The sequence below is a fragment of the Bactrocera oleae genome, chromosome 6, assembly GCF_042242935.1.
Source record: "Bactrocera oleae isolate idBacOlea1 chromosome 6, idBacOlea1, whole genome shotgun sequence".
Classification (NCBI taxonomy): domain Eukaryota; kingdom Metazoa; phylum Arthropoda; class Insecta; order Diptera; family Tephritidae; genus Bactrocera; species Bactrocera oleae.
The window spans coordinates 69,450,955-69,467,616 of NC_091540.1; the positions used below are offsets into that span (position 1 = coordinate 69,450,955).

The window sequence follows — 16,662 nt, forward strand, 5'->3', positions numbered from 1 at the left end:
ATTCCACTTATTCCAAAAGAAATATTATTTATGTGAAAAACGTGCTTATAATGCTTATAATATACCGGTATATTAGGGTGGGTAAAAAAACTAATATTTTTTTACGCTTCATACTCTGAAAAATTGGTTAAAAGACACCTCTAAGCACGGCTCTCCAAGTATCAGCTCTCAATTGTAATAGGAAGGTCCAGTGCCTAAAAAAATTCATATCTCGCTTCCAAATACTTGAAAAAATATTTGTTGTGTAGATTTTGTAAAAAATTTAACAGAGTAAACTTTTGTATGGATCCAGCCGACTCAATTCTTAATTTTATATTTTGTCCTGTTATTTAAATTTTATTAAAAATTAAACCTAAATTTTCGTTTTTGATAATTAATATATATATATTTTCAGCGATATATGCATAATAATTAGTTAGATTATTCTCGTTTTTTTTTTTTAATGTATATAAGCATATCTGAATGCAATACATACAAATTAATTTCTCTAATGAAATCCATTCTTAATTACTTCCGCTCTTTTTTAGAATTTTTACCAAAGTCCGCATATATTTCGGCCAACAGGGCGAAAGCATACCCATGTCCTTTGTGCTGGGTTTCTACGTAAATAAGGTTGTGCAACGTTGGTGGGAGCAATATAGATTATTGCCCTGGCCCGACACTTTGGCGCTATTTATCAGCGCCGCCATACCAAACGCCACCGGAGGAGCAACTGTAAGTATTCAAAAGTAGCGATATTGTAAATATATAATAATTGCGGAAAATTTCAACTTACAATGTTCACAGAAGAATGAGACGGGTCGCCTTATGCGACGCAATATAATGCGTTATATGGTGCTTGCCTACGTCATCACGCTGCAGCGCATTTCATTGCGTGTGAAGCGTCGCTTTCCCACCACACAACATCTCGTGGATGCTGGTCTCATGCACGAGTCTGAGTCGAAAATATTCGATGCACTTAATGCCAAAAGTCCCATGTCCAAGTACTGGATGCCATTGGTGTGGGCGACAAATATTATAAATCGGGCACGTAAAGAGGGTCTGATAACATCCGATCACATTGTACAAACCATACTGATGGAATTGTCCGATATACGACGACGTCTGGGTGGTCTGATCGGATATGATACGGTGTGCGTGCCGCTGGTGTATACGCAGGTAAGTAGCGTTAATTGCCAGCAATTAAACAATACGAGTACAAGCAACTACCGTTTAATTAAGTAATTGCCTCTTTTATTGCCGACTTATAGGTTGTGACACTGGTGCTGTACACGTATTTCATAGCTGCGCTGGTCGGGCGACAAATGCTGCCGAATATGACCGATACCAAAGATCCAGACTTGTATTTCCCGTTCTTTACAGTATTGCAGGTGAGTGAGAGTTATAAAAATTTGTAATTTGTGTTATAAATTTTTGTTTTTAAAAGCTTTCAACTGGAGGTTATGTTTTTTGTTTGAAAAAGATAGTATGAAGACGAAATTTTGAATAGTTGGAAAATAAATTTTCAAAAAGTATTTTATGCATAAAAATTTAGACAAGCTGAAGATTCTAGTTGAGCCCATTTGGTGATACATTGCTTTTTAGAGCGCTGGTAGATCTTTGCTCTTTAAATATAATTAAAATATGAGATTCTGTATTTTCATATACCGTTTCCAAATTTTCTTAATTACCAGTTCGCAGCTCAGGAATATAAATCAGCTTATTGACGTAAATACGTGAATTCTTTAGCATTTGTATTTTGTTATTTCTTTTTGCTTTATAACGTATTAAAATCGTTATAAATATAAGCATTTTGGTTTTTACAATTTACTGTACGTCAGCTTATTTACACTTGTGGCGTCGGTAATGAAATTGAAACTTCCAAAGCTTTGGTTGCATTCGTATGGGTTTATATAACAGTATACGTCAGTAGAACTATTTATAGACAAAAATATTGCGTACATACATGCATGTATGTATAACAAGTACTGTCAAAACTATGAACTGTAATTTAAGCGAGTATTTGGTTTCGATTTCAGTTTCGGTTTTCATATATTATATTCGGTGCCGTCGATATTTTTAACTGATGACTAGTTTAAAACTCGTTGGTCAATAAACTCGAGAAATTAAACACATCCGTTATCATTCCCCAGTATAGAAAATTGGACCAATTGTTTTGTGATCGACAGTTCCAACGGCGCAATCTACATATTCACTGATGGATCAAAGAGCGAAACAAGAACAGAACATGAGCGGGCTTCTGCTGTAGTTATCCATACAAAGAAGGCTGCTTCAAACTAAATGACTAAAATTAAAGCTATCCGTAGCACCAACACTAAGTCTCCTTGCGTAAGATTATGCAAGCAGACAATAACTAGACTTTTAGTATGCAACTCGGTTAATATCATCAAAAATACAAGAAAATGAAAAAGCAAACGAGCTAGGCTTTTTCAAGGGTTATTTGAAGCGATGGATTCATGAGGAACATCTCAGGTCTCAGGGCATACCACAAAGTTACTTTGTAGTAGTGTTGATGGTGGTCAGACTAAAATTATCCTAGTTCTAGGAAAAAGGGCGCTCAGTAACATTGGACACCTACCCATAAGATCCCACCCTCCGAAAATTGCAAAAGTGCAGTCTGCGGAATGTTAGGCATGAGCCTGAACTTAAGAGAGATTTTTTACCAAATCCACTAAATTGCTAATTAAGGCTTAATTTGGTTGCCACCCGGGAGCACAATGGCCGTGCGATCTGGCCTTCATGCGCCTCTCTTTTCAACCAAAGTGAAGTGTTTAAGAAACTCTGAGTGTATTTCAACATATGTTTTTTATACCGATTTTCTTGCCTAGAACTGTCAAAGCAGAAGAACTCTTTTTATTGATACGCCCAAATATTGTTAGTGGTAACAATTTTCCACTGTTATAATTCCGTTTTTGTGAGCTGTTGCTATATAAAACACAATATATCAATAAAATTCAGTTTGTGGCATAAAGTTAAATAAAGTAAATTGTATAAAAATTTTCGAAAATTCTAAGCTAATCGTAAGTTTTTAGGCCCTCGAAAGGGTAATTGTATATATTTGTCTTATGAACTTTTTGATGTTTATAATGAACAAAGGTCTTAATACTAAATCACAAAAAATACATATATTTGAATTTATTATATCAAACGATTATCCACAAAAACCGAAGCATCCAATCGAAACAATAACAAATTAGGCTAAATTGCATTAATAAAATAATTGTATGTAAAGGCATTAAAACCTAGGCATGAAAATAACCCACTCAATTATCACTTGAAAAGCGGGGAAATGGCAGCACGTGGTTTACAGAAGTGCACAGCTAAGTGATTATGCCCTTATATAACAAAGTATGTATGTATAGAGTATTTAGTTTACTAATTTCGAGTGGCACTGAAATAAAGCAAACCAATTTATATTTGTGTACATAAATAATACATGAAAACACTTGTAATTAAATAAATGAAATCCATGTACACGAACAATAATAGTGTGCATATATAGTAGATGTGTATGTAGATATATTATAATATACATATGCATATAGACGCGTTAAGAGGGAATGGCAAGTGCCTATTATTGCCATATGTTTTCACTCATTAAAAATTCAATAAATATTTGGCATAATGTTGACATATGACTGCTTACCTATAAATTCACCAACATGCACCAGCATGTATGTATGTATTTACATATTAACAAAATACAAAATAAATGGTGTGGGTAAATCATAAGTGTTTGCTTGTGCAAAAACGTGAAGTTTTTTTCGTAATTTGTGCTAATATTTCTTATACCTCCTCATCACATTAAGTGTTAAAAAAAATTAGGGAAAATTTGTGACAAATGATCTTTTTTAAAAAAAAAAAATAATATTAATTATATGTATTTTGTAAATCCGTAAAAAAGTAAAAATATAGGCATCACCTTTCTTTCCTCTTATTCAATTAATTTTCGTTCAAACTTTTATGACAGATGCTACAAGATTTCAAATTTGGATCAGTATTTTTGAAATAGAAAATAATTATTATTTTTGAAGATCCCATTTTGATCTCATAGAGTAATTGTAATATAAAATTAAACCAAAAATTATATATCATAACTAAATACGGGGAAAAAATAGGTTTTGATATGATAGAAAATCGGACAACTATATATATGACACCTAGACCATCCAACGAATTCAGAAGGTCGGACGACGTTTTTCTTGTCTCATCGAATTTTTAATTGAAATCGATAATTCATGAAATGGGATATATTTTGCGAGTGCGGAATCTATTTGTTTTAAAAATACACGTAAAACTTATTTAATGTTTTTTTGAATGGAAGATATATGTTATACATAGTTGTCCGATTTTTTTTTTTTTCACTGTCTTTATTAACTAGAGAACAGTTCTGCAAAATTACAAGCTCTTAGCTTTTTAATTAAAGGTAGGCAGCCGGAAAGTAAAATAACTGGTTGTATGTGAGATATGTGATTAAGTTGTCCGATCTAGTTGATTCCGGCAAATGATCAATTCTCAAACTGCAACTATGTTTTAAATTACTTTCGAATATTTCAAAAAATGACGAAAAAATTTTTTAATCCCGAAAAAAACTTAAATCAAAAAATCGCTGACTCGAAACCCATATTCTCTTAGGCAAAGATGATCAGAATGATCCGTAGAAAATTTCCCGCATACGCGATTTTTTCGTGTTTTTGGCTCCCTGTAAATCAACCCGCTCTAATGTGTATACTTGTACATATATCCTGTCAGTTATTGCGCTACTCTCTCGGCTGATTACTGAGCAATGTACAACTGGCATATATATGTATATAATATTTAAGTAAAGGGCTCATTTCATACACATATGTATCTTATTACTAAATATAAAATCTGTTTTACCGCTCTTATCTTTACAGTTTGTATTTTATGTTGGCTGGCTTAAAGTCGCTGAAGTCTTAATAAATCCATTCGGTGAAGATGATGATGATATTGAATTGAATTGGCTCATCGACCGACACATAAAAGTGAGTAATTATAGTAATTGATACAAATATTTAAGCTGCAATTCTTCGAAGAAACATATTTATAATATATAAGTTAATATTTATGCACATAAATGTAAATAATAATAAACTTATATAAGTAATAAGTTAATGTATATTATAATATTTTTGCCCTTATAATGAATCGCCTTATGTTTTATGTTAATATTTGTATGTTTACCTATGTTTGGTTCATTGTACTTGTACTTGTATGTTTCTAAAACAATTTTTAAGTTTGTCAAATGATCAAAGCTTAACCTTGTCAAACTGGCAAATTAATTATGATCACTAAGCTATTAATGTGTAGAACTCTCGGTTATACCAAACAAATAACGCAGACATAGAAAAAATTCATCTTTGCGGTTCAAGGAGATTCAAGTAAAAACCATATAATTTTTCTAAGCTCATAATAGAGCCAAATGTAGCTATAAGAAGAAGAAAAATCACAGCTTTAATTGTCAAATATTAATGATGAGAGGTTTTTGATCGGAAAACATGTTTTCGGATGTATGATTATGGGTAGAAGTAATTTCTGGTTTTCAGAATTTACCCTGCAGCGTAATCAACTATTTATCAAATAACAGTTAGCTAGTGTTAACCGCAGTTCAAAGCAGTCAACAAGCCATTTTAAAAGCAGCTGATATCCTAGATATGTTAATTGTCTGCCTATGTTCCATCCATGAAACCGTTATTAAAATTTTTGATCTTTGAGTTATGACATTCTTCAAGCAAAGTATGTATATCCCTTACAAATGTGCATATTCACATAAAAATCACCTGATGTATCTGTGTATGAATAGCCATCTATTTTTATCAAAGCTATTTTTCTCCGGCTATTATTGGCGAACAGAAAATAATGCGTGAATACAAAATTACACTTAGTTGTGTTTTTTTTCTCAAAAAGTAGTGGTGGGCACGTGCAAAAATTATAATAACAACATCAACTGAATCGACGTACTTTTGCCCATGGAGGAGACAAAATAATACACAAAAGCCTTCGGCACGTTTCGCGGTGAACTGGTTTTTGAACCACACCATTGTAAGAGAAATTATTTTTGTACGCGTACATATATAAATATACTTGTATATGCTTACAGATGGCTGTTCGATATAAAAGCACATGTGTCCAAAGTACAATTTTGTGCTTGTATAAGTTTGCAAGAGAAGATTTGCGAAAATCCGAATGACGACAAAAGCGCATGCGCACGTCAATACCTACGATAACAGCAAATTTGTGCAGATATACATACAAACTCATGTGCGATTCTACGCGCAAAGGCACTCTGCAAAGAGGCTAAGAAAAATATCTGATCTACAGAGAGTGCGCACGGCTGCTTAAGTACGACCGCTGACAATGCCTTCCATTTATTTCAAACTGGTTTCCCTTGTAAAATAAAAAGAGAGAAATTAAAATATTAATTCTGATTTCTGCTTTCGTGTTGCATAAAAATTTAAATAGTATATACTTGTATACATACCTATATACGCATATTTACTCGCATATAATAGTAAATCTTGATTTGATTACCTGAATTAAGGTGTAGATGTGCCCTGGATTGTGTGAAGTTTGCAGTTGTCAACAGTATTACTTAATCGGATATTAATGGTTTTAGAACGATCAGCTGATGTGCTGTGGTCAATTTAATACGCGAAGTCATATCTGATTTCAGCTCTTACGTTATCCCTTTTAGCTGCTATATTTTTTCTTACTTACTTTCAATACCGTTTTAATAGTTAACTTAACGTAGTCACTGTTTATAACTGTGATGACATAACGTTGTTACTTTTTAATTTCTTTGAGTGCTAACTTGATATTTTTCTGACATGTCATAATCTGTATGTCATAACTCTTATTTGTAACTCTGTCAGTAGTTTTCTCTTGGAGAATGCACGAAAAATCTCCGATTCTTTTAATTATGTGATCTTGTCAAAAATAAGCCACTATATTTATGGTTTTAGAGGGTGGTTTTTTTTGAACAAACCAAACTCTTTAATTTTAAATTTCTCAGAGATCTATGGAGAGCTCGTTCCTTAGTGTTTGGCAAGTTTCTATTGAGATATAAAGCTGTGAGAGTAATCACAGCTAACTATATTATAGCTTCATCTTTTCGCCTACAGAGTCCTCAATAATCCCTAGCCCTTCGTTGAATAGTTCTCTTAATTCAGTACATTTTTCGAAAACAATGATTATAGGCCGCAGTGTTTTTTTTTACAACTTTGAAGGATATGTTCACTTCGTTTGGCATTTCTGGAGAACATTTTGCTGCGGAAATTGTTTTTATTCCCATCGTAAGCATCACCTATTCCCTCTTCCAACACCTTTCGGTTATACGATATCTCAAGAGATGCTTGATTTCTACTAAACACTCTGAATTGGGAACCGACACACACGTTAATCATTTAATTCAATTCAATAAATTTTTCCAACGTAACGTGACAATTTCACGATTTTTCAACTAAAGCAAAAAAAAACAACAACAAAATAAATCATCGAAGTTCACAAGAAATAATAAAGTATATAATATACAAAACTTGTATGTAAAAAATATTATATACATACATATATAAATATATAGTACACATGGTAGTTGATATTCCTAATCTTAGGCACAGTGGAGTAGAAGTCGTTGATTTCTTCACAAAACTCTGCTACACAAATAATAATAAGTGTAATTATTTTCGAAGGAATGCTGACAAGTTATAACGTTTCCGACGAGTACATAATTTTTTTTCGAAAGGCGTAAGATTTGCTTGTTGCCCGATTTCGTCAAGTGTGCGCCCACCCGTCGCTTAAAGAAACGAATGTGCTTGGTTCGTGTTGGTGGTACGCTGCTCAGCCACCAAGTGGCGCACTCTCACTCTTGCTGGCAGTGTGCTTGTCGGCAGTTTTGAGTACTGGACGAGTGTTGTTACATAATAAGTGGGGTAAAAGCATAACATATGGGTTAATGCACACGCGCTGCGGAATTGAAGTTGTTAACTATACATCAAAATGTACTGTAAGCACCAGTATTCATGTATATATACCCAAGTATATACATACGTATACATACTTACACATATATATACTTACTACTCGTGTTGCATAAATTATGTAGCGCCAAAAGGAAATAAAGCAAATAATTTAATTGAGTGCTTATTTTCACTTTTACTTTAAATTGTATATGCATTTGCACTTTTTTCTAATTGGCCGCTTGTATTTTGTTTCTATTATAGATGCCCTTTTTAGTAAGTGCACGTTTTTGGCTCGAAAGTGTTTGCTACTTTTACGGCAAGGTGTTCATAAGAAAGTACAGTGGTCCTTGGCTAAATAGTAAAGTAGCGGTTTTAAACTTGAAAGCAAAAGAGAGATTTCAGAAAACTCTAGTGCAAATATACATATAGAGTGGGTCAAAAAAAGAGTAAAAAGCGAAACAAAAATATTCGTTTTTATTTTGACCCACTAGGATATATATAATACTAGATTTTACCCGCGGCTTCGCTCGCATCGAATCCATCAAATAAATAACTGATATCATTATAGTAGATATGGATCCATATAAAGAATATATTTTATATATATTCCAATTCTTAGTTATGAAATTACGACGACGCGTGGTTCTTACTTCTGCATCATTAATTCTTCTTGCCTGCAATTGTTCTTGCGTTTCCGTTGCTCTTCTAGCTTCCTGCTGCTAAGCTTGTCTTTTCGAACGTACTCGTGCCTGATGAGAAGTTTCAGCTGCTCTCAAAACACGTTGTCGATCTGCTTGCTGTTGCCTTCTCAGCTCTGCTTGAACTTCACATTCTTTATTTCGTGTAACTTTAGCCTTACGCACCGGCGTAGAATTTCTTGACAGCGCCGATTTCCGCTTTCGAGGCATTTTTATATTTAATAAGAGTAACTAATAATATTTGTGTTATTTCTCTGATTTACGTTTTTTATACATTTTTATATTTAATAAGAGTAACTAATAATATTTGTGTTATTTCTCTGATTTACGTTTTTTATACATTTATGTTTTCTTTAATTTTTAATTTTTTCGACAAACAATCATTTCTGCCAAACTTGTTTTTTTCAATTTCAAAATTTTCAAATTTATTTTCCAAACATATATAATCTTCCAAAATAATTTTTTTAATAATCCGTAAAAAATTTACAAATTTTGTAATAAAAAGTATCCTATGTTCATTCTGACACCTCTAAGAGTATATGTACAAAATTTCATGATGATCTGTTAAGTAGTTTTTGCGTGAAAGCTTAACAAACAAACGGACTTTCGCATTTATAATATTAGTATAGATATGGTGAATTGTTATTTCCAGTCTCTTTACCCCTCAGTATGTACTATAGGTGGGGTAATGCTCTTAATTATCTAAAGTGGCACCATTTCAAATATTATTCTTGCAACTTGCTTGAACAGGTGTTAGCAAACAACTACTTGCCCTACAAATAGTAATAAGATAAAAAAAAATTACTTGAAAATTAATTTTGAATTGAAACCTTAACTATGTCAAGTGAAACATTCTCACCCAATTTAGTATAAAATTAGCGAAAATATTAACATCATTTCTGATCGATCCAATTTTGAAACAGTATTGCCATATGACAAGCATAATGTTTTACTAAGTTTTATTTCGATTTTCAAATGATTAGTTTATATCTGTTGAGTATACAGATTGTATTATTATTTTTTGCCAAGCTTTATTCATAATTCTAAAGAAGGTTTTTGCTTCACCAATAACAGACATTAAGCAACTTATATTTACGTTATCTTATAAATATAGAAACGGATTTAAACATATAAATTAACATTTCATGTTGAGCTTTTATCACGAATAGAATGACAGGTGAGAGATAAGGAATGGGTCACAAAATTTTTTTAAATTTGATATTTTTATTCATATACTGAGATACCAACATAAACAACAAATTTGGCACAGATGGTACGAAGAAAAATATTTATATACAAATTCTAAAATGCCAAGCTGAGCCTCTGCATATACATAAAACTTTGTTAAATATGTTCTAAAATAAGTAAATGCTACTCTCTTGCAAACCTACTATCTTTGCAAACCATTTCTGAAACCCTACATAAAGGGTGTTTTATCAAACGTGTGGTTTTCAATGACGCAATACTTTTATAGAAGTTGGTCTTTTCGACCACTGTTACTTAATTTATGCTCAGTTTGGTTTGTCATCTCATAATGAATAGACGTACTGCGGAACAATATATACAAATCGTGCAAATTTACTATCAAAACGAGATCCCGATTTTCACAAGAAAATTTTATTTTAGCAATGAAGCTCACTTTTGATTGAATGGGTACAATAATGAACAAACTTGTCGGATTTGAAGTACTGATAATCCACAAGCCATTGTTGGGATGAGAAGAAATCATTGGTCAGTATTTCTTCAAAAATGAGGCCGGTCATAATTTTACAGTCAATGGCGAACGCTGAAGAGCCATAATTAATGGCTTTGTCTTGCCTGATTGGAGGATGTTGATGTGGACGACCTTTGGTTTCAACAAAACGTTGTTAAATGTCATAAAGCCAAGGAAATAATCAATTTATTGAAAGAAATTTTGGTGAGCGCATCGTGAGTCTGTGACGTGGCCCTCAAACTCGTGCGATTGAACACCGCTGGAAAATTTTTGGTAGGGTTATGTGAAGTCGAGACGATTGATGACTTGGCAGAGAATATTCAACGCACTTTACACCCCAATAGTTGCAAAGAGTGTTTGAAAATTGCGCCGACGATCACTTGTCCGAAATCATCTTTGAAACATAATTGCAAACCCTTGTCTTTATAATAAAGCTAAGTTCTTGGCTATAACATTAAATTATATGCGTTTAATTTCTTCTTGAAAACCATATGTCTGAAAAAAAATTCTTTGCATGATTAAAATAAATTGCATAAAGTTTCAGCTTGAATATTTATATAGTTTGAAAAGTAAACGGTGTTCAGTAATAATTAGTTTAGTATTATCTTGAAATAATGAAAAATAAATAACTTCTTCTAAATAACTTCTGCTGATAAATAGAGTCACCGTTTTGACCGAACTTTCACAATAACATAATTGTCTGAGCAACCGCTAAAATTAAATATACTAAAACGTATAAAAAAAGTCACTTCAAGAAACGATAACATAGAAATACATACTTACTTAGTTCGTTTAGTTTTTCCACGATACAAAAAATATTGCTTTTGTTTGAGGCTTATCAAATCTTATCAAGATTTTGCACTGATACACTAACAATAAACATAAATCTAATAATATCAATAAAAATACTTAAATCAAATTTGGCATAACCTCATAAAGAAACATGATTGTTTGAAATTATCATAAATAAAAACCACTTTTGAGAATTGGTTATAATAATATATACAAATATTTGAGTTTTTCAATACGTTTTCAAAATAGTACGAAACATTGCTCTCAAAATAAGTAAACTTTTATTTACTCTAGGCGGCCTACTTGATCGTCGATGAGATGCATGAGGAGCATCCGGAATTGTTGCGAGACCAATATTGGGAGTGCGTGGTGCCCAAGGAGTTGCCATATACCGTCGCCTCTGAGCATTATCGACGTGAGGAGCCCAAAGGTTCGGCGGAAAATTATAAAGTGAAAAAAGAGGATGCCATGTATGCAAATATAGTGCCGGGTGGTGGAAAACGTGGACTTGTCGATGATGTTTATGCTGACTATGTATGTTAAACATAGACCTTTGTTTTAAACTTCAATTATAATATTTACCTTATACAGGAGAGCGTTGATACACCAATGGTGGAACGGCGTAAAAATAATAATTGGCTTGTACGGCAACTCTCACGTATGGGTTCTATACGTAGCCAATCGACAGCTTATTCATCGAGTGGTATGGCCTTTAATCGGAATCGTCTCAATTCGGTTTACTCCAGTCCTGAGTCCGGCATACCGGTTAACATATTACAGCAACAGCAACAAACTCAGCAACAACAACAAGGTCAAACAGCGCAAATACAATCGAAGCCGAGTTTTTATGGCAAGTTTGTGAATCGCAAGTCGCAACGCGCCCAGAAGCAATTCATTAAACAGAGTAAGTTGGGAGTTTATAATGTAAGCATTATAAATACTACCTAAGTATATGGTATAAGATGGCAGAAAAAGTTCATTGTCAATATTCAGATCATTCGTAATATCTAACTAGTTTTCTCAAGCCGTACTTTCTTTGACCGCGTTACCTACCTAACATACCTTTTCTTTTCATATATTACATATATGTTTCATAATTATATTCAATTCAAGTACTAAACTTGTATAACTCCAATGTTGCCTACATTTCGGGGCAGCCAAGACACATACCATACCAAGCATATTAAAAATCCCCATCTTCATCATTTATAGACAATAAGCTAAAAGGTGTATATATCTAGCATAATTTCAAACTAACTAATAATACTTTGGAATTTATTGGCTAACCGCTTTCATCTTTTATTTCTTCATTTTTTATCGATAAACTTTTACATAACTTTCTACTTTTGAATCTACACTTTTTCTCCAATAACACACACTCGTACACACTCATTAACAAATATTACAACACTAAACAGACTCAAAGCTGAATGGTCTCAATGTCAATGTACCCAAGACACGACCACGCATACCCACGCCTGACGCTTCCAAAGAGTTGGGCGAAAAAGATTTGAATGGTAAGTTTATTGATTGGACTAATTTTGTTGCAGCACCAATTCAAAATTTGAATGCACCCATAGGCACGAACACCGTTATTATGACACCACAGTTGAGCACTCAAACCACCATGTATCCCTACACGAGCACCAACAATCAGGATGGACCTGTTTTGGGCACACTATTATTATCGCCCATTAAAGAGATGGATAGCTCATCTTCCAATAATACTTTGATTCCAGGACATCCGACAACAACGGCTTTGGCACAAGCTGTGCTGCCAGCCAATTTGAAGGACATGAACTTTGGCGTTGCCTCGCGTGAGTACTTGCAAATTATTATTGGAAGTTATTTACTCGTTCTCTCTTTCTCTCTTTACAACGCAAACTTATGTATATTTTCTATTTACTTACCACAGCAACTGCGCCCGTCACCACAAATATCACCACACTCTCTTTCCCCTTCACAATGACCACCAGCGCGGCGGACTCAATGCCCGCTGGCACACTGAATATCGTACCAATCGGTGCCTCGCAAATGCCAACTATCACCACCACCGCCAGTGGTTTCGATGCCAGCGATCTCATCACCACAATTCCAGTCTCACTATCCATACAACGCTCGCCATCGATGCGCTCCATCAACGACTTTAGCGGCAATGAAAATTTGGATGTGCCGCATAATTTCAACGGTGGCTATGGTTCGTCCGGTAATGGCAATGGCGGTGGTGGTTTAGTCGCCACCACAAACAATGCCATACTCACTATAAAGCCATTGAATGGCGGTGATAACATTTCACGCAACAATAGTTTTAATGCCAACTTGAATCTAAATCTGCAAGACTCATATATACTAGAGCGCAATGAATCGGTGCGTTCGGCTGAACAACGGGTCGGCAGTAATGTAACGGATGGACACACAGCGGCGACACGTGACACTTCAGTAGAGGGTAGGACAGAGAGTATAGGCGCCAGTGGCGCATCGGCGCCTTCTACTTTGGCAAAGCGTACACCCGAGCCAGCGAAAGGCACGAAGGAGGTGTATGTATAGTGTGAAAAGGCTTTGTTAAAAGGCGTATTAAAGCGACAGCTGCTCTCATTTAAAAAATTGTAAATACTGAATTAAAAATTGTTAGCTAATTTTTAATAGTTCAAGTATGGCATGCTGCTTAGCTAAATTTCTAGAACTAAAATATTTCCCATCATAATAATATTAATAATTATAATGAATTTTAGACCAAACTATATATATAACTTCTGTACTCGAATAGCATATAACGAAGATCAAATATATTTATAAAATAATATTTTACTAAACACGCCTTTCTATGGCTTTCTTAACGCTGGCGAGATAACGGTGTTTCAAGCATAGATTTCATAAAAATCAAAGTTATTAAACGGTCCTTTTTATTATTAGCTCCTCAAAATATAGTGCATTATTTTAAGTTAATAAATGTTATATTTAATTTAATTGTATAGCTTTATGTAATTTTGTGCATGTACATATATATATATATATATTATATACTATGTAAAGTATTAAGTAATAATTTGGTATAAACAGTAAGCTTATTCAAATAATATTTGTAAATAAATTGAATCTCTACAAAAATCTAAAACCGAATGCAACCTTTTGTGATATTTGTCATATATATTTTATATATACATATATATATGTATCTATATGTGCATACATATCCACATCTGTGCCGATGTTAAGAGAATTGTAAACACTTGCTTCTAGTTGTAACATGTATATTTTCAAACTAAAATTGATTTCGAAATTGTTGATCAACTTGGTTGTTACTTATGTATGTATGTTGTAAAAAATTATATATCCATTTTGTTTAAACGACTATATGTATTTTTGCTTGCAGTTGAGCTACATACATATAAGTTTATTTTTTATTTTTTAATTTTTTAATTGTAACTCATTTTATAATAGAAATTCTAAAGTAATAAAAGCGCTGAAAAAGAGCACAGACTTTGTTAATAACCATGAAGAGTGCAATCTTAGGTTTATTTATGTTGGAGAGCTGGCACCGCGAGCGAGTTAGTTTAAGAATGGCAAAAAACTACCAGACTAATTAACAGTGAGCCAGTAGCTCACGCAGGATTAAACTTGCCATTATAAGTAATGTTGAGTTCTGTAAAGTCTATGACCTAAGCATAGTTTTGAGAACGTGTTCCTTCGTAAGTATATTTTCAAAATTTCGACCAAACAGCAGATTCTTAAATATTCCTCCACAGGCAATTTTGCTTGCAAACGGCTTCTTCTAACTTCCATAGCGATTCGATTTCGACGTAAATATTGTCGGTGTCTATATTTTATGTAAAAATATATCTTTTACTAGTAGATTTAGAATTACATGAGTCTTAAGTATAACTACCACTACACTTTTTGTTAGATATACCGCTCATGGTGGGATATTGCAATTTAGAAGACACGGCATTTTAAGGTTCAGCGGTACGGCTCCATCCAGAAATCATGTCAACGCTCCCAATTCATGTGGGGAATAAATTGGTGATATCTCGGGAAGAGCGACCGGGCGGAACTTACGCTGTAGAAGTATAACATATTTTATATGTAAATATAAATTAAATTAAAAATTTACATGTCTTACCAATCTGTGAACCACCACACCTGGCAGTACTATTAGCGTTTGTAAATATCTAACAAACTTGACCTAGTATTGTTTTCATAAATTTCAGCGGTAAGTCACCAAAAATATCATTAACGTGTCTTTTATTATATTTATACTACTTGATTTCTTACGCAACTTTTCCTCGAACACTTTCGCTATCTTTCGGAGGTATTATGTCATCACCGATAATACTGATCCAATACCGATAGTTATTTACCGGCATTTTATGATTTTTCTTTGATAGGAAATACCATAAATACTTCATGGGGACCCAAATTAATAATATTAACTAAATAACAATTAGTGCCAATAAATTTGGCTGGTAATTTATTAAACGGAAGTAAAATACTGATTTGATCATGAATTAATTATTTTATATTTATTATTTATAAAAACTACATAATATAATTATATATATAAATTCAATACTGTCAGCTGAAGGTTATAAACCTTTTAATTTGTTTATTTTGGATTTGTGACTGAAAATTATCATGACTATTACTTATCTAAATGTATCAAACTTTTGTTTTTAGGCAAAGGTCAGTAGAAACAAAAAAATTGTTTTCTTGATAAGTTCAATAATTATCAAAAAGATTATAGATTATTTACAAAACGGGTCTCTGCTGTCTGCTGACACTAATTGTGTAAGCTACATTGAATGTGTACAAACAGCAAATCCCGTAAATCAATTTACAATACAATTTCTGCAACTTATTTGACTGTTTTTTGAGAGAAAAATGTGCTATAAGTTTAAGCACGATTTTGAGTTTTAACAGCAATACTAAGTCAACATAAGGATTCAGCCCGAAAAGTGAAAAAACAATTGATATCTTACCGGTATAACGATATCCTAATTAAAGTCAACTACTCGAACTATTACGTTATAATAGGAGTTGCAAAAATACTGAGTTGTAATAACATCAAAACTCAGACTAAAGTTTTGATTTTAAATGGAGTTCAATAAAAAATAAATGAAACTCGGCTTGATGAAAGCTCAGTTTACCCATAATATAGCTATCTTCGATTTGCCAAGCGTTCGAGAGTAGCCAATCGAACAAACCATACGGGATATTCAAACAAACAGCTTGCACCAGAACCTTGCGCTAGCTTTTTACGATTACGCTTCTTTCTTGGTGTAGAAATTATGTTTTTCGTGTCAATATTTAGTTTTGATTTCTATAAAGTTTTGATTTCTATAAACTATTAGAATTAGTCTTAAGTTTCTAAAATCAAAGAATAAAAAGAAATTTGTATTTTCATTTGTCATTTAAGCCATTCACAATAGTAAAACTGATCTAATATATGCAGAACAAAACTTGGTAGCTTTGAATATACCAC

General features: G+C 33.1%; 1 protein-coding gene across 4 annotated transcripts in view; it reads left to right on the forward strand.

Annotated features, from left to right (window-relative positions):
* The window catches only part of Best2 (bestrophin 2), a 37,045-nt gene extending 22,389 nt beyond the window's left edge, over nt 1-14,656 (forward strand). For 2 of the 4 annotated variants that reach the window (XM_036364377.2, XM_036364375.2), the window contains exons 4-12: nt 528-714; nt 787-1,158; nt 1,251-1,370; nt 4,899-5,006; nt 11,478-11,717; nt 11,775-12,087; nt 12,602-12,700; nt 12,764-13,000; nt 13,099-14,656. In XM_036364377.2, coding sequence (XP_036220270.2) covers nt 528-714; nt 787-1,158; nt 1,251-1,370; nt 4,899-5,006; nt 11,478-11,717; nt 11,775-12,087; nt 12,602-12,700; nt 12,764-13,000; nt 13,099-13,730 — 2,308 coding nt within the window. In that variant the 3' untranslated portion in view covers nt 13,731-14,656. Of the gene's footprint in view, nt 1-527; nt 715-786; nt 1,159-1,250; nt 1,371-4,898; nt 5,007-11,477; nt 11,718-11,774; nt 12,088-12,601; nt 12,701-12,733; nt 13,001-13,098 lie in introns of all 4 variants that reach the window. The other 2 variants (XM_036364380.2, XM_036364381.2) reach the window with 2 other exon arrangements.
* The last annotated feature ends 2,006 nt before the right edge of the window (nt 14,657-16,662 follow it).